This window comes from Rhipicephalus microplus, chromosome 4 (genome assembly GCF_043290135.1).
Source record: "Rhipicephalus microplus isolate Deutch F79 chromosome 4, USDA_Rmic, whole genome shotgun sequence".
Lineage (NCBI taxonomy): Eukaryota > Metazoa > Arthropoda > Arachnida > Ixodida > Ixodidae > Rhipicephalus > Rhipicephalus microplus.
Genome location: NC_134703.1, coordinates 133,128,608 through 133,150,085, shown reverse-complemented (window position 1 = coordinate 133,150,085; position 21,478 = coordinate 133,128,608). Strand labels below are relative to the sequence as shown.

General features: G+C 46.8%; 1 protein-coding gene across 1 annotated transcript; it reads right to left on the bottom strand.

The window, feature by feature from the left end:
- Positions 1-6,714: 6,714 nt before the first annotated feature.
- Positions 6,715-15,196, bottom strand: LOC119172874 (uncharacterized). Its single transcript, XM_075893176.1, has 3 exons — positions 15,102-15,196; positions 7,037-7,327; positions 6,715-6,977 (listed from the first exon to the last, which is right to left on the bottom strand). The coding sequence occupies exons 1-3, from the start codon at positions 15,193-15,195 to the stop codon at positions 6,715-6,717; spliced, it is 648 nt and encodes a 215-aa protein (XP_075749291.1). The 5' UTR covers position 15,196.
- Between the last annotated feature and the right edge of the window lie 6,282 nt (positions 15,197-21,478).

Below are 21,478 nucleotides of genomic sequence, written 5' to 3'. Positions count from 1 at the left end.
TACAACATTTTGACCTCCAAGGTGGTGCCAGTGAGAGATTTATTCTGTGCGTTGTTGAACAATGAAAAATAGTGCTCAATGTACATGCCAATGGCTGCTAATGGGGAATGAGAGACAGGAGCATTCGGCTTTTAGTGAACGCGCATGCTGCGATCCTCATTAACAGCCATTGGCATACACATTGAGCACTATCTGACAAGAAAGGCTTGGTACGTTATAATCTCTGGGTGCAACCTCTTTAGTTTTAGAAAGGTTTAGTGAGCGTTGAGCCGCAGTGCCATGAATACAATGAACTAGTATATACCATGAATGAACTCGAGGTGGTTAAAGGTTGAAAATAGATACGAAGCGCAAGCCGTAAGAAAGTATAAGCCGAATTCTCCTGTCTCTCATTACCCCTTAGCAGCCATTGCCATGCACATTAAGCACTATCTGACAAGAAAGGGTTGCTATGTTATACTCGCTGGGTGTAACCTCCTTGGTTTTAGAAAAGGTTTAGCGAGCGTTGGGCCACAGTGCCATGAATACAGTGAACTAGTGTATACCATGAACTCGAGGTGGTTAAAGGTGAAAAGTAGACCCGAAACGCAAACCGTAAGAAAGTGTGCGTGTGCCACCTCTCGTTTAGTCCTTGGAATGTCCGCTGGATGGCGGTGCTTCTATATGGGGAATATCTTGTGACGACGCGGGATCGATGAGCACACAAAGAACCTCGAACAAATACGCTTTATCGATCACAGGACAAAGACTGCAACGTCTTCTTCGTCTCTGCTCTCGGCCAATGACACTCGCGCTGCTTCGTTGTCACCACCACTGGCACATACGCGCGTCAATATTCATCCTTTAAAAAACATCGCCCCGATGTAAAACCTTCCCAAAGCAAGGTAAAACCAAAACTGCACCGTTAGTCACTGAAAGTAAGGCTGACAGTAAGCACGTCGACAATCTCTGGTGAATGTCTGCGGCACTTTGAACACTGAACGCCGTCCGGAACAACCTCGTAGTTGACGTCACTAATGCGTCGCAGGACCTTGTATGGTCCGAAGTACCTTCACAACAGCTTTTCGGAGAGCCCACGCAGACGAATAGGTGTCCAGACCCACACTTTGTCCCCCACGTTGTATGTGACAGTTCTGTGCCGGAGGTTGTAATGTTTGGCGTCATCGTCTTGTTGTTTGGTTATTAGCAACCGGACAAGTTGTCTGGCTTCCTCTGTTCGCTGGGTACACTGTTCGGCGTCCGTCTCATTACCATCTTTTTTATGAGGGAGCATCGCGTCTAACGTTGTCGTGGCTTTGCGTCCGTAATGGAGACTGAAGGGTGTCTTGTGAGTGGTCTCCTGACGAGCCGTGTTGTACGCGAACATGACGTAGGGCAATATGTCGTCCCAGTTCTTGTGCTCTACACCTACGTACATGCTTATCATGTCAGCTAGTGTCTTGTTGAGACGTTCGGTGAGCTTTTTGGTCTGGGGATGATAAGCCGTTGTTTTCCTGTGAGCTGTACGACTTAGTCGGAAAATGGTGTCTAAAACCTGGGCCATGAACGCAGTACCTCTGTCAGTGATGACTTTTGCCGGGAGCACCGTGTCTTAAAACGATGGCTTCGATGAAAAATTGCGCCGCTTCAACTGCTGTTACGCGTGGCAGAGCACCTGTCTCCGCGTATCGAGTCAGGTAATCTGTGGCGACAATTATCCACCTTTTTTCAATGGCAGACTTCGGGAAGGGGCCACAAAAATCCATGCTGATTTGTGCGAACGGTGTCACCGGCACTCGGACAGGCTGCATCAGGCCGGCTGGTTTGATGGATGGTGTTTGCGACGCTGGCAATCTAGACATGCCTGCACGTAAGTTTTGAGAACTCCGGCAAGTCTTGGCCAGTAATAGTTTTGTCTTATCATCGCCAATGATCTTGCATAACCCAAGTGACCAGTGGTAGTTTCGTCGTGGCATGCTTGCAGTACTTCACGGCGAAACGAAAAAGGAACGACGAGCAAGTAGCTGCAGCCGGTGGGTGAAAAGTTCTTCTTATAATGAGCGTCATTCCGCAAGCAGTACGACGGCAGCCCTCTCGAAAATAACTTCGGCACGCTATTCGTTCGCCCTTGTAGGTAATTTATGAGTGGTAGTAGTTCAGGGTCGTCGCGCTGCAGTTGAGAAAAGGCGGCAGTGTCCACAATTCCCAAAAAGGCCGTGTCGTCGTCGTCATTCGGCGATGCCGTCCCAACAGAAGATCGAGAAAGACAGTCGGCATTAGTGTGTCGTTTTCCTGACTTGTAGGTAACAGCGAAGTCGAATTATTGGAGCCGAAGACTTCAGTGTGCAAGACGGCCAGATGGATCTTTCAAGTTGATTAACCAACAGAGCGAGTGGCGATCGCTAATAACGGTGAATGGGCGGCCGTACAAATAAGGACGAAACTTCAGGACTGCCCACACCATTGTAAGACATTCTTTCTCCGTCGTAGTATAGTTAGCTTCTGATTGTGACAGCGTCCTGCTGGCGTAAGCGATCACCTTTTCCATGTTCTCCTTCGTCTCTAAGAGTACTGCTCCAAGACCCACATTACTAGCGTCCGTTTGTAGTATTGTTGGCGCGTCTTCATTGAAGTGGGCGAGCACGGGCGGTGTTTGCATGCACTGACGAAGCTCGTGAAATGCCTGCTGCTGGCCTTCGCCCCATGTGAAGGGGATATCTTCTCGAGTAAGCTGTGACAATGGCCATGCGATGCGTCAAAAATTGGCAATAAATCGCCGGTAATAGGCACACAGTCCCAAAAACTGTCGCACTGATTTTTTGTCTGATGGCGTCAGAAAATTCGCCATGGCGGCAATTTTATCCTGGTCGGGTCAGATCCCTTGGCTGCTCACGACGTGACCGAGGAATGGAAGTTCGTGGAAGCCGAAGTGGCACTTTTCGGGTTTTAGATTAAGACTGGCCAAGCGTATCGCTTTAAAAACTGCTTCAAACCTTTGTAAGTGTTCCTAGAAAGTCGACGAAAAGGCAATCACGTCGTAGAGGTACACCAAGCAGGTTCGCCACTTAAGTCCCGAGAGAACCGTTTCCATCAGACGCTGGAATGTTGCTGACGCCGAACACAAACCGAAAGGAAGTACCTGAAATTCATTAGGTCCATCGGGCGTAACAAAGGCGGTCTTATCGTGATCTCTCTCATCTACTTCAATTTGCCAGTAGCCACTTTTCAACTCCATGGACGAAAAGTAGCGTGCATTTCGTAGTCTACCCAATGAATCATCGATACGCGGCAGAGAATAGACGTCTTTCTTTGTGATCTGATTTAGCTTCCGATTGTCGACGCAGAAATGCAAGCTGCCGTCCTTTTTTTTTTTGACGAGTACTACTGGTGATTCCCAGGGACTGTTAGATGGCCGAATAATACTATCTTCCAGCATCGTTTTCACCTGTGTTTGAATTGCTTCACGCTCTTTTGGGGCGACGTGATAAGGATTTTGCCGGATGGGTCTGGCGTCGAAAGCCGTGCTGATGCGGTGTTTCGTTAGGGCCGTTTGACGAACCCTTGATGTGGATGAGAAGCAGTCGTGGAACTTGATCAGCGTGAGAAGGCGGTCTCGCTAAATGGGAGATAACGTTAGACTAACGTCGACAGATGTCGGTGTAGTGATAGTAGACGCTGCTGCTTCCTCCACTGAATGACAATCTTCTACTTGAGTGAGTTAGTCGAAATAGGCAATAACCGTGCCTTTAACTATGTGTCGGCGTTCTCTGCTGAAATTTGTTAACAAGAGTTCAGTGCATCCGTCAATAACAGTGACGACCGCCCTAGCAATAGAAATACCACTAGTGAATACGAGCCCCTTGATGTTTTCAGCGATGCCAGTACCGTTTTGTAAGATGTCTCAGTGCATGGGTACGAGAGAGCACCTTCGTGGCGACAGTATGACGTCGTCATCGGCAATACGGAAACGAGGTGGCTGGTGTTCCTCATCAGTAGCTGTGTGCGAGCTTATAGCGAACGTTGCGCTACTGTCGCGGAGGTCAATCGAAGCCCCGTATTCGCGCAAGAAATCCATTCGCAATATGAGCTGTATACAGCCCTCGTGAAGAATGACGTGGGTGGCGACAAAGGCGGAACCAGCGATGAAAATGCAGGCCGTGCACTTTCCAACCGGCGTCATCAACTGACCTCCTGCAGTTCTTATATTGGGTCCACGCCATGGCATTTTCACCTTCCTTAGTTTTCGGCTAGCTGTAGGCTTATATTATAAAAGTGGGAGCCAGTGTCCACAAGAGCCGTCACTTGGTGGCCATCAATGTGAACGACGAGGTCAGCGCTGATAACATCGGTTACGTCGACAGTTGTCTCATTCGTGAAATCAGTCGTTGCTGTAATCTTCTTCGGTATCGATGGCTTCGAGCTGTCATTTGTCTGCAATGGGGGCTATTCGGAATTTCGATTATTGGCAACCCCACCCCCCGAGGTCGCTGCATCTAGTTTTCCCGTCGCAGGCTAGGGGACCTGCCCCTGGTGACGTCGGCAAAACTGGGACGATTGGGTGAACTGGGCCGCGCAGGAGAGGGAGCACGTGATCTGGGCATTACTGGATTCTGCGGCGGTGTGTTCACAGGAGCCTCGTTGTACATGTGTCGATCGTCGTACGCAATGTAATCAGGGTAGCGAGGAAATCTTGAGTACTGAGCGTCGCGATAAAGGCAAACTCAGTAGACGTGCCCAGCTTCGCCACAATGAAAGCATACCGGTCGACGGTCAGCGGTACGCCACAAATCAATTTTCCAACGCGGGTACGTAAGTGGAGACTCACTATTGGGCGACGTTGTGGAGCATGTTGGCTATGCGGCTTTCGTCTTGTCGGAGGAATCAGTGAGGTTGCGAAAGTGGTCGGCGCTGAGACTGGCTGTATTTGCAGGGTTGGTGGTGCTCCAGTCATTGGAGTTCGCTGTGCTGAAGGCACAACGACGGGGCGTCGGGCTGCATCAGCATAAGTAAGATGCCCTCGCACATCACCATAGCCGGATGAAGAGAGAGCCTAACAGACCTCATCCCGGACAACATCAGCGACAAAAGACAGTGCTGGCGTCGGTTCGGTTGCTGGAATTAAAACAAGCTGCCGAAGCTCCTCCCTCAAAATCTCCCGGATGACTTCCCGCAGAGGCCTGTCGTTGTCGGAGAGGCTCGCCGCAGCCGTAACAGGACTACTCGTTCGAAAGTTGACCGGGTTCTGCAGGCGGTACCGTTGCTGTAGGGCCCGTTCATTAGCTGTGGCTTCTTTCGTGAATTCAGCTACTGTGGTTGGTGGATTTCTCACAAGCCTAGCAAACAGTTGCTCCTTCACGCCTCGCTTTAAATATCGCAGCTTTCTGTCTTCCGGCATCTCGTGATCTGCCCTGCCGAAAAGACGGGTCATGTCCTCGGCGAACATAGCAACGCTCTCATTTGGTTTTTGAAATTGAACTTCCAAAAGGCGTTGCGCATTTTCCTTTCTGTCGAGACTAGTAAACGTGTCAACCAGCTGGTTGCGGAAGTCGTCCAACATAACCAAGCTTCTTTCCTAGTTGATGTACCACGTCTGGGCGTTGTCCTTCAGGTAGAAGTACACATTCGCAAGCTTGTCTTCTGGGGTGGCCCACTGGTTGTACTTCGCACATCGTTCGAACTGGTCCTGCCAGTCTTGGGCGTCTTCATAAGTCTCACCATGAAAACAATCTCGAATCACGGAATTCTGTAGTGTCATGTGCACTGAAGCTGCAGTGGCCATGGTGGTTAAGGGAGGCAAGCGATTGCTGGTGGTTTCTCGCAAGAGATTGAGCTCATGAGCCAGGCCTAGCAGGCGGCGACTGATACAGTGGACCGGTGTGTCGACGAGTGGTAGCGATTCCGGGTTCAAATGTCGGGTCCGCAAAGGGGTGCCAAGCATAAAAACTACCCAGCACCTCCACCAGTGTGACTACGCGGGATCGACGAGCACACAAAGAACCTCGAACAAATACGCTTTATCAATCACAGGACAAAGACTGCAACGTCTTCTTTGTCTCTGCTCTCAGCCAAGGACACTTGCGCTGCTTCGTTGTCACCGCCACTGGCATATACGCGCGTCAATATGATGAAAAGATGCGAGATGGTGGTACTTGGAGTGTTAAATAAATGGACGAATGGACACACAGACAGATGCATGGATGGACGCATGAACAGACGCAGGGGCGGATGCATAGACGAACGCAGGGATGGAGGCACGAACACACGCATGCACGGACGGGCGGATGGACGCATGGACGGTCACACGGACGGACGCATGGACGGACGGAAGTAAGAACGAATGAAAGGACGAATGCTTCGCCCCACTTTCCATCATTCACTCCGTGGATATGCTGCGAATTTTTTTCTAAAACCCTTCACTACAACCTCCCTCCTATTCTTATGATGGTTTTGGGATGGTAAAATGCAACGTTCATTATAAAACACGGCCATCAAACTTCCTTCTCTCAACGTATGCCGTTGAATATCCCAATAAATTAAAAGACTACTGTTGGCGAAGAGTAAAAGATGGCTGATTTGCCTGGACAGCCAGTCCAACGAGGTGGCTTTCACGCATGTATGTTATATATATTGTCAGTACTACACAAGGATCACGCATTCTGCAAACGTACCGATCGGCGAGTAATACATTATGTACTACACTTACCTGGGTCTCTTGGAACGCCTGTTGGCATAAATTTAGTCGTCATGGCACGTTTCCGTGTGGTAGGTTTCAGTGTGGTAGGCTTCAGCATAGTAGGCTTCAGCTTTGGCGTGGTAGACTTCGCCGTTGTAGGTTTCGGCGTGGTAGGCTTCGGCGTGGTAGACTTTGGCGTGGTAGGCTTCAGCGTGGTAGGCTTCAGCGTCATAGGTTTCGGCGTTGTAGGCTTCGGCGTGGTACGCTGCACTGTGGTGGCCTTCAGCGTCGTACGCGTTGATGAGGTAGTTGTCCGCGTAGTAGGCTTTGGCGTGGTACGTTTCGGCGTAGTAGGCATCGGCGTAGTAGGCATCGGCGTGGTACGTTTCGGCGTAGTAGGCATCGGCGTGGTCGGCTTCGTAGTGGGAGGCTTGGGCGTAGTTTGCATTGGTGGAACAATGGTGGTAGTCAAGGTGGTTTGAACATGCACAAGGTCAGGTCCACCACTTGCTGTACTGGTAACGACCTCCCGTGTTTGCGCGGTTCTTGGTAATAAGGACGGAAGTGAAAGTTCATTCCAACCATCACCTCCACCACCAGTGCCGCGTTGGTCTGGGACGTTTTTCATGCCGGACGAGTTTTTGCCGCTCATAGTGTCGTTGTCGTCGTCGGGCTCTGCACGACAAACAATGGCATCTTCTGTATCATTTGACTGATCTGCGAACCAATCTGAGATACCTTACCTTTCGATGAATGTTGGTGTTAAATCGATTCGCATTAAAACAATGTAAGGACACACTATTGACAATACAGGAAAGCGCCCTGTACCCCCCGTATTTGCAGTAGCATGGTTACCTGGTGCATCGATGTTGCATTACCATCAACTTTCCTAGCTCCTGCCATTAAAAGGAACAGTGACGAACTTTAGGCGTGTCGAGTTTGTGTGTGTGTGTGTGTGTGTCGACGTGCAGTTATCAATCCCTGGTAAAGATTGGGTACTGGTAAGAGGGCTGAATTATTATACGCAAAATTTCTCATTGTATTATGACCAGTATCGAATTCATTACAGAACAGGCACAAAGTCAGCTCATTTATAGCACTGCCAGCGCTTCCAAACGTCCCCTCCCATGGTCAAGCCCCTTCTAAGACCACAGGAAACCGTGGCGTGATCTCCAGTTGAAATTTTGCCGGCTCTGCGCGCACGTGTATAGGCATGTCTATGCCGGTCCCAGTGCCGTCGCCGCTGTGATCATTGTTGAAAAGCGATAATGAAGACACAGAGGAATATGAAATAATAGTGATTCGTGGTGTGATGAATCATTTTCGGTTCACTCCTCTTCTGAGCAGTGATTCTGAAATCGACGCTGGACTTAGCAGCGATAAGGTAGCTGGAGACGCACGCCTCGGCCACGCTTCCTAGTAAGACATAAGAACGCTACCTGCGTGTTAGTTGTTCTTGATGACTGTGGCTTCAAATAGTCACTGTCGTGCTCGGGACTGCACGACAAGTCACCTGAAGGGGCGCAACGAAAACGCAGGATTCACGTGAACGCGCTGCGCGAAGCTAGCAATACAAAGCAAGTGAAGCCGCTGTTAGGCAGCCAGGCGTCACTGCCCGACGGTATGCAGGCACCGCAATGGCAACACTAGAATTGTCGACGTCATTGCTGCTCACTCATCGTCATTCGGCTCCTCAAGCATGGCCTAGGAGCTTACTGAACACGTCGAAATACCGTCGATGTCTCTCATGAGCGGAAACGCACCGATGAGCCTATAGCTCTTTGCGCTCACAAGAGAATAACTTCTACGGAACGGAAATGATTCATACTTCGCTAAAAAAACTCATCTGTATCAAGCAATGAAATGAACGCCACATCTGGAGCTTGAAATTTGGCGTCACATCTTCTTTAAAGCAATCTCGTCTTCACGTGGTTTCGTGCGTGCAAAGCATGCATATATATATATAGATCTCTCTCTCTCTCTCTCTCTCTCTCTGTGTGTGTGTGTGTGTGTGTGTGTGTGTGTGTGTTTGTGTGTGTGTGTGTGTGTGTGTGTGTGTGTGTGTGTGTGTGTGTGTGTGTGTGTGTGTGTGTGTGTGTGTGTGTGTGTTGTGTGTTGTGTGTTGTGTGTGTGTGTGTGTGTGTGTGTGTGTGTGTGTGTGCGTGCGTGCGTGTGCGTGTGCGTGTGCGTGTGTGTGTGGGTTCGGTGGCTGTGCCACGACGCAGGTGGGCTCGGTGGCTGTGCCACGACGCAGTCTAATCCACTTCTGTTCGTGATGCAGGATTTCGTACGCGCTATCAGCTGCGTGCTCGTACCCGTTCTTCTGGGCCCGGTATCATGCATCGATGCGAGCAACCCTTTCCCGTCAAGGTCCGTCAGCGCAGATGACTGGCACCTACTTCCAGCATTGACCACCACTGCCCTATCGACGCTGCAATCCGGAAACTGGACGCTCGACAGAGCTCTCACAGCTTCACCGTCATCGACTTCAACAAGCGCACGGCCTATAAATCCTCCCCACCAGCCGGCCGCGCTCTGTGGGCTCGGTGGCTGTGCCACGACGCAGTCTAATCCACTTCTGTTCGTGATGCAGGATTTCGTACGCGCTATCAGCTGCGTGCTCGTACCCGTTCTTCTGGGCCCGGTATCATGCATCGATGCGAGCAACCCTTTTCCGTCAAGGTCCGTCAGCGCAGATGACTGGCACCTACTTCCAGCATTGACCACCACTGCCCTATCGACGCTGCAGTCCGGAAACTGGACGCTCGACAGAGCTCTCACAGCTTCACCGTCATCGACTTCAACAAGCGCACGGCCTATAAATCCTCCCCACCAGCCGGCCGCGCTCTGTGGGCTCGGTGGCTGTGCCACGACGCAGTCTAATCCACTTCTGTTCGTGATGCAGGTCAGTAATCATCACTGTATTTTTGCTAAAAAAACAAGCAACCGATGCCTTGTTCAGCTACCGAGCCCCCAGTGCTGTGTTTGCATTATTTCTGATTGTATGAACATTGTGTTTTCTCTGCTGTTACTGTTGGGTGGAGATATTGAAACTAACCCTGGTCCGACCACCCTTGAGCAAATAATGACTGAACTAAAAAGCTTGTCTTCCGGTCAATCCCAGCTCATTAGCGATGTACAAATCCTAAAAAGCCAGCTCTCTACCACTGATAAAGCCATTTCTGAACTTGGCAAGAGAATCGACAGTCTAGAATCCCACTACAGTTGTGTCGATACACTCCGATCTGATCTTGACGCCATGGCCACCGCCACCTCCCAGACAGCTACCCAGGTCTCTGTACTGGAGGCTCGACTGGACGACGCGGAGAATCGTTCCAGACGAAACAACTTGTTGTTTTACGGCCTAGCGGACGACAAGCCATCCGGAACGTATGCGCAGTCTGAGGAGCGTATTACTGGGTTTTGTAGGGACCACCTAAAAATAACTGTCGAATCCAAGGATGTCGAGCGTGCCCACCGTCTTGGCCGCCACTCGCAAAGCCGGTGTCGGCCTATTATAGTGCAGTTTACATCCTTCAAAACCAAGGAAGCCGTCCTTGCTAAGGGCCCCCAGCTTAAACATACAAATTTTAGCATCGGGGAGGATTTCTCGCATCGTGTCCGGAACGCACGGAAGCACCTACTGGCTTTTGCTAAAGTAAAATCAGGTCCCTTCCTTTTACGGTATAAGACCCTTTTTATGGGATCCAAACGATACGTATTTAACGAGGCAACTGAAAATGTAGAAGAAAGCTCGTAGCAGTTGCCTTCACGCCCCAGATCTTCTAATTGTCCCGTCTTTGGTCACAAAGCCAATCTTTCTTTTTCGGTCATTTTCACCAACATACGTAGCTATCTTTCCAAACGCGACCACGTGTCCGACCTTGTATCTTCATCTAACAGCAGCCTACTTATACTAACTGAAACGTGGTTGACCTCTGACGTCACCGACAGCGAAATTTTGACCGACTTGCCTCACTTTAATCTTTTTCGAAAAGATCGTCCCGGCACCCGGGGCGGCGGCGTCCTGATTGCTACTAACGAACAACTTTCATGCTCCCTTATAAACATTGATTCCGACCTAGAAATATTGTGGTTGCTTTTTCGTTCCGTACCACATTCCGTACTATTAGGTGTTTGTTATAGGCCTCCCAAAAGTAGCCCGGATTTCGCGCGCCAGCTTAATGGTATTTTAGCCGAACTTACGACCAAATACCCAAATGCTCACGTCCTCCTCCTGGGGGACTTCAATTTTCCTAACATTGATTGGTGTAATCTAACTTCATCAGCACCCAATGCTAAAGAGGCCAACGATTTCCTTGATGTTTGCCTCAACTTTAATCTCACTCAGTTGATAACACAACCTACACGTGTTTCTCGAGATACTGCTAACATTCTCGACCTAATCTTAACAACTGATCCTGAGACCCTTTCTTCTATAACATATCTTGATGAAATAAGTGACCATAAGGTCATTCACGCTAATTTTACCTTCGTTCCTCAAATGCGCCAAGCCTGCACTAAAACTATTAGGTTATATGACAAGGGTAACTACGCGGCTATCACCCGAGAACTTGGAAGTTTTTCTTCCAACGTTTCTTGATGGCTTCCGGGAGCGACCCATTAACGATAACTGGTTAATCTTCAAAAACAAGTTAAACCAGCTAGCTGACCAATTTATCCCTAAAATAAGCTTTCGTCCCACCCGCCAAAAACCTTGGTTTACTAAAACATTAAAAAGGCTTGAAAATAAGAAGAAACGCCTCTTTCGGGCTGCGAAGAATAAAAACACTGATTCTGCATGGGAAAAATACAAGGTTGCCGAGAAAGCATATTCAAGTGCAGTGCGCAACGCCAAGTACTCATTTTTTCATACGGAACTTCCGAAAATTCTTGCTGATTCACCGAAGCGTTTCTGGCAAATAATAAACCCTCCTAACACGCCCCCCATCACCCTTACTAATGATACTGGTCAAGAATTAGGTTGTTCAGAATGTGCTAATATATTCAATGCCGCCTTTTCGTCTGTGTTTACGAATGAATCTCACCCCGTTGAAACAGAATTAGTCTCTGTTAATCTGCCTGAAATGCCACCCTTTAACATAGGTTTCAATGGTATCCTGTCTTTAATAGAAAAAATGAAACTGTCATCCTCGGCGGGTACCGACGAAATTACATCCAAGCTGTTAAAGAACACAAAGCACATATCAGCCGAGTTTTTGTTTTTGCTGTTTTCCCAGTCACTTTCCTCAGGTATTCTGCCTCTCGACTGGAAGTGTGGGAAGGTCATTCCGGTTCACAAGACAGGTAAAAGAGACTGCCCGTTAAATTATCGCCCCATATCATTAACCAGTGTATGTTGCAAACTCATGGAACATGTCATATACACTCATATCATGCATTTTCTTGATTCTAACAATTTCTTTCATTCCTCGCAACACAGATTTCGAAAAGGCCGCTCATGCGAAACCCAACTAGCCCTTTTCCTTCACGACCTGCATGCTAACCTCGATGGTAACCTCCAAACTGATGCCATTTTTCTTGACTTCACTAAAGCTTTTGACAAAGTTCCACACCAGCGCCTACTAAAAAAACTTTCTCAAATAAATCTACCAGCTGAACTTCTTAACTGGATTGCTCAATTTCTGACTAACCGCCCTCAGTTTGTTGTCGTTAACAACGTCAAATCTAACTCTCTTCCTGTTAGGTCTGGAGTGCCACAGGGATCTGTCCTTGGCCCGCTTTTGTTCCTAATCTACATTAACGACTTACCTAACAATTTATCCTGCAACCTTCGTATGTTTGCAGATGATTGTGTCATCTACCGCAAAATAACCAACACTTTTGATCAAGCAGCACTACAAAATGACCTTAATGAAGTATTAAACTGGTGTGACCATTGGCTTATGACCCTTAATCCTAACAAATGCAAATTAGTTTCCTTCCACCGCCGCAAAAACCCACTCCCATTTTCCTATGAAATTGCTAACATGCCAGTCGAAACAGCCGTATCCTACAAGTATCTTGGTGTAACATTAACCCCTGATCTTTCCTGGCGAACGCATATCACTAACATGATTTCATCAGCCAACCGATCATTAGGATTCCTAAAACGTCACCTACGTCACTCACCGTATCACGTTCGTCTTCTGGCCTATCAGTCGCTAATCCGGTCCAAACTTGAATACGCATCACCCATCTGGAGCCCTCACCAAGTTTATCTGATCAACGCCATCGAAGCAGTTCAAAATCGTGCCGCTCGCTTCATTCATTCTTCTTATTCTTACGATGTCAGTGTTTCATCCCTTAAAAATGAATCCGGTCTATTAAGTCTTTCCCTTCGCCGCAGAATTGCTACGTTGTCACTGTACCACAAGTTGTATCACAGCTCACTCCACCAACCACCTTACATCGCTCCCGCCGCACGCATTTCTCCCCGCACTGGCCATCCACTTCAAGTCTTCCGACCCCGATCTGGCACCTCAACATTTTCTGCATCATTTCTCTGCCGCGCCGCCAAAGAATGGAATGACCTTCCCCACGATGTTGTTTCAATCACCTGTCCATCACGTTTTATTCAAAGTGTGTCAATGCATCTGCAATGTTAACCTGTGGCTTTTGTATCTTTGTTGTACAACCCACCCCTTATGTAACACCCCCCTGTGGGGTCTTTAAGGAAATAAAGTGAAGTGAAAGTGAAGTGAAGTGAAGTGTGTGTGTGTGTGTGTGTGTGTGTGTGTGTGAACGAAGTAAGCGGGCGGCGTGTCCAAGATCAAACTTCATTTCACCGACGAAGTCATGGCTGAGAAACGGAAATTCAATGTACAGCAATACACACTGCATACGCAGACAGCGGTGAACAGTGTACCGGCCGTCGATTAAGTGTTCCTTGGCGAGGCTCGTCAACATTTAATACATGCGCACCGAAATTTCTAGTGTTATCTATGGCACTTCCGAAAGCTGTGGAATAAATTTGACTATTTGCATACTGTGCGTAAGTCTAAAGGAATGATCTCAGCCATTCGTGAGGCTTTCCGATTATTGTAGATTGACTGATACGTGGGGTTTAACGTCCCGAAACCACCATACGATTATGAGAGACCCCATACAGGAGGGCTCTGGAAATTTTGACTACCTGGGGTTCTTTCACGTGCATCCAAAACATGAGCACATGCGCCTACAGCACGTTCACCTCCATCTAAAACGCAGCCGCTGCAGGCGGGGATTCGATCCCGCGACGTGCGGGTCAGCAGCCGAGTATATTAGTCACTACACCACCACAGCGGGGCTTTCCGAACATTGTGAAGTGGTCTGCAACAAATGTTGTTAGTAGCTTTTGTGGGTATAACTGCGTCAAATAAAAATGAGGCAATAAATGCCTTCATTTGAAAAAAACTATTTTCTTTAAGACACTGAGGCGCCGCACCATGGGCTGTTAAGTCGATGTTTTCTTGTTTTTGTTACGGGTAGTAATGCGGGTCAGTCATTTATTCAATCGGAGTAGTGGTTCAACAAGATGGCGCCCGTCCAAGAACAACCAGAAATCGTCGTCGTCTTTTTTTTTTCATTCTGCAAGGCTGCGGTGGCTCTTCTGTATTAATATTGCGACGCAAACAATAACACCATTAAACATTGTATGCACCATTTCAACCGTTCTGATGCGTTTGAACCTTCCGTAACACTGTTCGTTTAGTTGTTAAAGATGCAAAACACAAAGGTTAACAACCCAACATGGCGGCACTGAAACACATCCGTAAAATAGTGAATACACTGCATGCGCTTAGGGAAACACATCCACGGAGATCAAGAACGAAAGAACGAGGACAGGTGCGCCAACTGCCGACAGTGCACCAACTGGGGTCGAACCATGCAAGCAGTGCGTGGGTTCATTGTATACGTTATTATACAAGAAGTGGTGAAAAAAGAACCCTCACTTAAGTTATTTAACCTAGCAGGCAAGTTACTTAACCTAATGGATACATAAGAGAATCACTGAGGGTGGAGACAGAGTCACCGAACATGAAATGGCGGGGCCCGCAGCATCCCACGAGGTGGCTTTTCCAGCTATAGCGGAGAATCTTTGTCGTTAAACCGTGATAATCAATTCTATCTATAGCACATGCTTACCTTCCTCACCACATAGAACAGATGGAAGACGGAGCAGCTGAGTCTTTCTTGTTGGCGCTGGAGATGTTTGCGTGCTTTCAAAAGTATACGGTGGGCTAACGTTGAGAGGTGTTAATGAAAATAGCTTATCAGAATGCCTATGTAGATATAGTGCTTTGCAAAAATGCATGGCGCGAAGGGACGTATAAGTCGCATACGTGTGAAGGAGCAATGATGAGAAACACAGCTGTTTCCTTAGCAGCAAACGACATATTTGTTTCTTGTTGATGCGACAGCGGGGGGCAATGGCACTCGACGTCTCAACACGTGGCGTGGTTCTTACCTTCCAGCCCTTGAAGAAAGTAGATGGCCGCGCTGACGAACACAATGGCGCCGACACAGAACAGCAAGAATGTGAAGATATGCAGCGTCTCCATGTCAGGGCTGGCGAAAAATGTGAATGTGGAAGAATCAAACGCGAAACGTAAATAAATGTCGCAATTTAAACTTGTTCTTTTTGTGTTTTCGCACTACAGCGCTACAACAATGTAATGATAGAAGCCCATATGTGAAAGGTTATCATGCATCAAGTCATATGCTATATAGATTTGAATACTGCACGGTCTTGTGCTAACGCATTCTTCAGCTCAGTAGGTCTACGTCGTTTGATTTGCGGCAGGCTTGTCCTTGTAAAGCGCGCGTGTTTGAATTGCTACCGCCATCATGATGCCTTGATGATATGTCCTCCTGACTAAGCTAATTATTAACTTTACTGGCAGGCACAGCGCTTGCTTATATAAAGGCTGATCTGCTAAGACTTCAACTAAGATTATATTTCGTACGGGATAACTTTGCTTTAAGTGACAAATAGGCACTCCTAATTTGATTTGCCGAACGGAAAATAAGTACGTTAGAGCCCTTGACTGTGGCGCCGGATATGTAGTGGCCTACATTTTATTTAGGACAATGATATCGTCGAATAAATTAGTAGGTTTTACCCGAAGGGTGTGGGACAAAATACTCAATGCTGCGTGAAGAAGTCGGCCAGAACATAAACCTCATTCAATGACACTGTTTCTTATCGTTCTCCTGCGTCAATCATCCAGGCAGCTTCATTTCTAAAGTTCATTGATCAACAAAGCGTTCATTGATCAACAAAGCGTAAGCTACTTAATTATCCCATCTGTCCGCTCTGACGCTACACACCATAGAAGCATCATATTAAACCAGAAGCCCTTTCTCAGCAAAAAATGATCATCAATTGTCGAAGGTCATATGAAATTTCTAAACATGAAAATCATCATGAGAATGAGGTATTCTCCTACACAAATCCAAACGTTTTATCTGATCAAACTGAGTACGTCTTAGTACTCAACAAAGCGCGTGAGTTTGACTAAACACATATTTTATGTTGCGACGTCGTGAACTAAATGTTCATGACAAATCTCGGCGAGCTGACCTCTTCATGGTTCGTACTGCACTTATGCGACGTTTCGCACAGCACCACATGCAGTTTCGCGCCTCCAAACACCAAGCCAAAAAAAAAAAACCGCATGGGAGCCCCGCAGAGGAGTAAACAAGTTTGCGACAGATGGCTCGCACTCCGCCCTTCTGCCATCTATGAGCGAGTGGTCGTGAGATAGCCATAGAGTTTCGCGCCGCCATACCTAGAGGGAAGCACGACGCCAGTATCCATGCAGGAGCCAATGAAAGCGCGCGAACGGGCGAAAACTCCGTTCTATTGACTTAATATGACGTTTAGTACCATTTTGTTATATTCCAATTGCCTTCACATCTTAGTTGGCATCCGTTATTCACGATTATTATGCCCTTGTCGTAGTCTCTGTCTTTAAGTTTATACAATAAAGCACTGCCGTAAAATAAAAAACGATTATGTGCCGTGAGTGTCAGAAGACTTAATTTATCTGCACATGTACAAGAAAAGTTGAGGTTGTCTAGGGCATATTCACTCAGTAAATTAAAAAGGATTTGAGTTCCGATTCTACACTCATGTTTTAAAAGATTTGAGCTTGTATTGTAACACAAACTTCACCGCATACAGGAACAAATGAAACCATCTCTCACGCATTAGTGCAGTGAAACATAACTTGAACAAACTTCCAAGGGACCCTTGCAAAAACTTCGTTAAATTGCAAGCTCTCTAATCTGAAACTGCTGTTTCAAGTTGTTATCAGAAATTAACGATAAAAGTTGGTGAAATAAAATTAAAGCTATATATTTATTATGCTGCTTATCCTATTGTGAATATTTGCATATTTGGCATCTTTTGAATCATGCTGTAATTGTTCATTGAATTTGCGCACATAGTACTGCAAGGTTCATGAATTCGGTCATAGTGTATAACGTCTGGTGCTCAATACTCTGCTTGGCATGAAAGGACTACGCTCTAGGAAAGTACATCAATGCTTCTTCAGTTGAATTTTTTTTATGCTTCCTCTACAAGGGTCACTTTTTCCTTACACTGTTTTTTTTTCCCCTGTGGCAAGGCACTCACTACACCCTCCGCGGCAGACAGAGTGGCACAGGTATCAACGCACCCATTACAGGTTACGTAGCCCTCGAAAGGCAGAATGTTGTCTCGCGTACCACAGGCGAAACCAATCTCGAAGGCCACGGCAAAGCCAGCCTACAGCAAGTCTGGTTGTACTAGTTATCATTATGACGTGGAAAACATTGAATGCTTCATTATAGAGTACAAGTAAAGCAAAAACACGAGAGCAAGAAAGAGAAAAAAAATGGCAGATCGCACGTACAGTGGGAATCGGTGATATGCGAAGCACGAATGAGAAAGGTGGATATGACACTTTGAAATCAGCGCACCGTTACGAGGCGGAGGTAAGTTATGCCGCACATGACGTGCACGTCGTTATTATCATGTTTGAACATGCCATTTACCTTCGTCATCTATTCTCGTCCCCTGATACCCAATTTGTTATATGTGGAGCTAGCGAAATGGCCGCGAGCTTGCTATGAGCGTAGCATGTAGTCAGGTTTTATATGACACGCATGCCATGATTATCGTGTTTGGACGTGTCATTTACCTTCGTCTATTCACGTCACGTATACCAACATTTGTAAATGTCGAGCTATCAAAACGGCCGCGAGCGCGCTATGAGCGTAGCATGTAGTCATGTTTTACATGACACGCATATCATGATTATCATGTTTAAACCTGTCGTTTTTATTTTTCGTTCATTCACGTCACGTAATACCGAATTTGGTGTATGTGAAACCAGTAAAACGGCAATGAGCACGCTATGAGCGTAGCCTGCAGTCACGCTTCGCTGACACGCATATCATTATTATCATGTTTGGACTTGTCATTTACCTTCGTCGTCTATTGACGTCAAGTGATGCCAAATTTGGTATATGTGGAGCTAGCAAAACGACCGCGAGCGCATCATAAGCACAGTGAGTTGTCTTGTACTTACATGACGCGCGTGCCATGATCATCATGTTTGCACCGGTCATATACTTTTGTTATCCATTGACCTCACGTAACACCAAATTTGGTACATGTGAAGCTAGCGAAACGGCAACGAGCGCATCATGAGCGTGGCATGTAGTTTTGTTGTTACATGACACGTATGTCATGATTTTCATGTTAGGGTCTGTCGCTTGTGTTCGCCATGCAGCCATGTCATACCATACCAGTTTTGCAACATAACATGTGAACAAAACAACCGCAAGGGCCAGAAAGACCATGAAATGTAAATCATAACATTCTTGACATACATGTGAATTTTGATATTATGACTAATCACTTGTTCTCGTCATAGTCATGTTAAGCCATACCGAGTTTGGTATCGATACCATCACCGAAACGGCCAGGAGAGCTAAAAGTCGAAGGCGGCTAGATAGATAGATAGATAGATAGATAGATAGATAGATAGATAGATAGATAGATAGATAGATAGATAGATAGATAGATAGATAGATAGATAGATAGATAGATAGATAGATAGATAGATAGATAGATAGATAGATAGATAGATAGATAGATAGATAGATAGATAGATAGATAGATAGATAGATAGATAGATAGATAGATAGATAGATAGATAGATAGATAGATAGATAGATAGATAGATAGATAGATAGATAGATAGATAGATACGCTCAATGTTGCCGAAGTTTGATAAGAAATACTCCGCATTTAATGCCACAAGAGCCATAATGAATCAGTAAAAATCGCCCACCTCTCCGTCTTGCAGGGATTGGATGGTATCACAAAATATGTTCGTAGAACTGGAAAGTGCTCTGCACTATTTTTTGCTAAACTGAAATGCGTTAGCATTGAGCCCAATAGAAATTCGGGGGGATATTTAACAAAGTGTACAGCTGAGGAGTTCGTTTGATTGATGTTCGTTCAATTGGTATATTTTAGGCTTGTGCGAATAGTGAATCTTAGGTTCAAAGTGAATTTGAAGCGAATACTAGTTTGGTGAAATAATTTCGAATTGAAAACGAGTAGTTTGTATCACATACTATAAGGGAAAATGTGCATATTTGTCATGACCTATTCAACCTGCACAATACTTTTTTATTGAAGTAGGCCTCCACGCAAATGCCTTCTTTTTTTGTTGAGAGGAAGTCGACACTGGTTTGAGTTTGAGTAGGAGCAAGATTTGAGTTTGGCAGGATGCGAGTGATAACCTGCAAAATTGGTAACATTTGAAATATTGTTATGGAGATCAAGTAAAGGAAGAAAAAGGACAGAATCAGCTGACAGGCGCGCGAGTGTGCCAATCAGCCATTGTTACTCTTGCCTGTGGTTTTTTTCCTCTGTAAATGCATTTTGTACAGAAGTCACCGACCCCGTAGCATATATGAGAGAGGTGCTGGGTAACTATCAGGCAACGCAGCTCCGCCGCAAACGTCACATCGGTTTTACAGGCATGGTCAATGCTGAGCCCTCCGCGTCAATGTCAGCGTCTTCGACAAACACGGCGTCGCAACCATACGTTTTCACGCCACTTAAGGATCCCGGTACACTCTGCGGGACCGATGGCATCGACGTTAACGATTGGTTGGCCATGTTCGAACGAGTGAGTGTGCCACTTCAGTTGGCTAATGCGCTGTTTTACTTGAGAGACACGGCAAAGGTGTAGTATGAAAACAACGAAGAAGAGCTCACAAGCTGAAACCAATGCAAAGAAAACTGGTGAAACCGCCAGTCGTAAGATCACCACCAAGAAGGAATTGGCCTGCCGTGCCCAAACCCCCACGGAAACATACCTCGCATATATTCAAGCCATGCTGGCCATCTGCCGAAAGGCCGAAAGCGACATGACAGAAGATGACAAGGTCGGGCATGTCCTGAAAGGGATTGCCGAGGGTGCGTTCAATCTCCTGATGTGAAGGGCTTTTCCACCGTGGACGCGATCGTCAAAAAGTGTCGTCAGTTTGAGCAAGTTAAAAGTTGCCGTATTCTTCACACGTTCGCCCGACTTTCAAACATCGCTGCAACATCAACTTGCGAGGACCATTCCACACCACAACGTCCGTCGCCGCCGGGAGACCTGACACGCATTGTTCGTCGTAAACTGGAAGCAATGGCGCCGTCGGCGTTTTATTCGTGCAGTACCGATACCACTCCTGTTACTGTTCCTCTTGTTCAACCCATCGTGTGCCAGCAGCTTGAAAACATCGGAGTGCATTCCATGTGCCATGTCACCGCGCCCAGAGTCAGCGAACGCTCTTTCGCGATGCCCTCCTCCAACCGACGGTTTTCTCCACGTACTCGCAAGTCGGCTGAGTGGCGAACTGCAGATGACCGCCCGATATGTTTCAGCTGCCACTGCGTTGGACTTATTGCTCATTCCTGCTGCAACACATGATCCTTGACACCTCGTGCAACGACCAATATGACCCGTTTCGACGGTGCCGCCCGCACCTTTTTACCTGCCGAAAAGTCACAATGGCTGATTGGCACACTCGCGCGCCTGTCAGATGATTCTGTCCTTCCTCTTTCTTTACTTCATCTCCGCAACAATATTTTACACTTGGAACATATAAGCCATCATATGTTTTTAAGCCCAATAAATTGATTAATTCATTTGAGGGTAACATGCTCCTTTTAAATGAGCATATTACCTAAAGGGGCCCCGCAACATTTTTTTCAAGTAGCCATGAAATAGATTCAGTGAAGAATCTTATTGGTTCAGGAATTCACCCCCGCAAAATATTTGGAATCCGTCCACTACGAGTGGAGTTCCAAAAATCTGTTGTACGCTGCGATTGAATCTCTCTTCACGTCCCTGTGAAAGCACTGTAAGCTAAGCAGAAATTGATGGCACGGAGAAATAAAATGCATCACGGGTGCCTCGTGACCATGAGCAATATTTCTTTCTCTCTCTCTCTTTTCTTTCTTTGAATACACAGCTTTTCAGATCAATCGCACAAGCACGAGTAGACAAGTGGCGGCCTCTCATGGCGGCTTCAGTAACGACCAAGCGCGCCATGCTCAAATCAGCCAATGGCTGATAACAATGACTGTGACGAGTGATCTTGGAGCTTGTGGCGTCTTTTGCCGAGAAAAAAAATAGATATCTTTAGCTGACTTTGAGAATTTATTTTGAACTTCAGGCGGCGTGCTGTGCTGTAGTACTTGGCTCATGTGTCCTCGGAAGCCTCGACTACCGATCGGCAACGTTTTCTGACCATGTTCGAAAAGTATTGCAGGGCCCTTTTAAATTT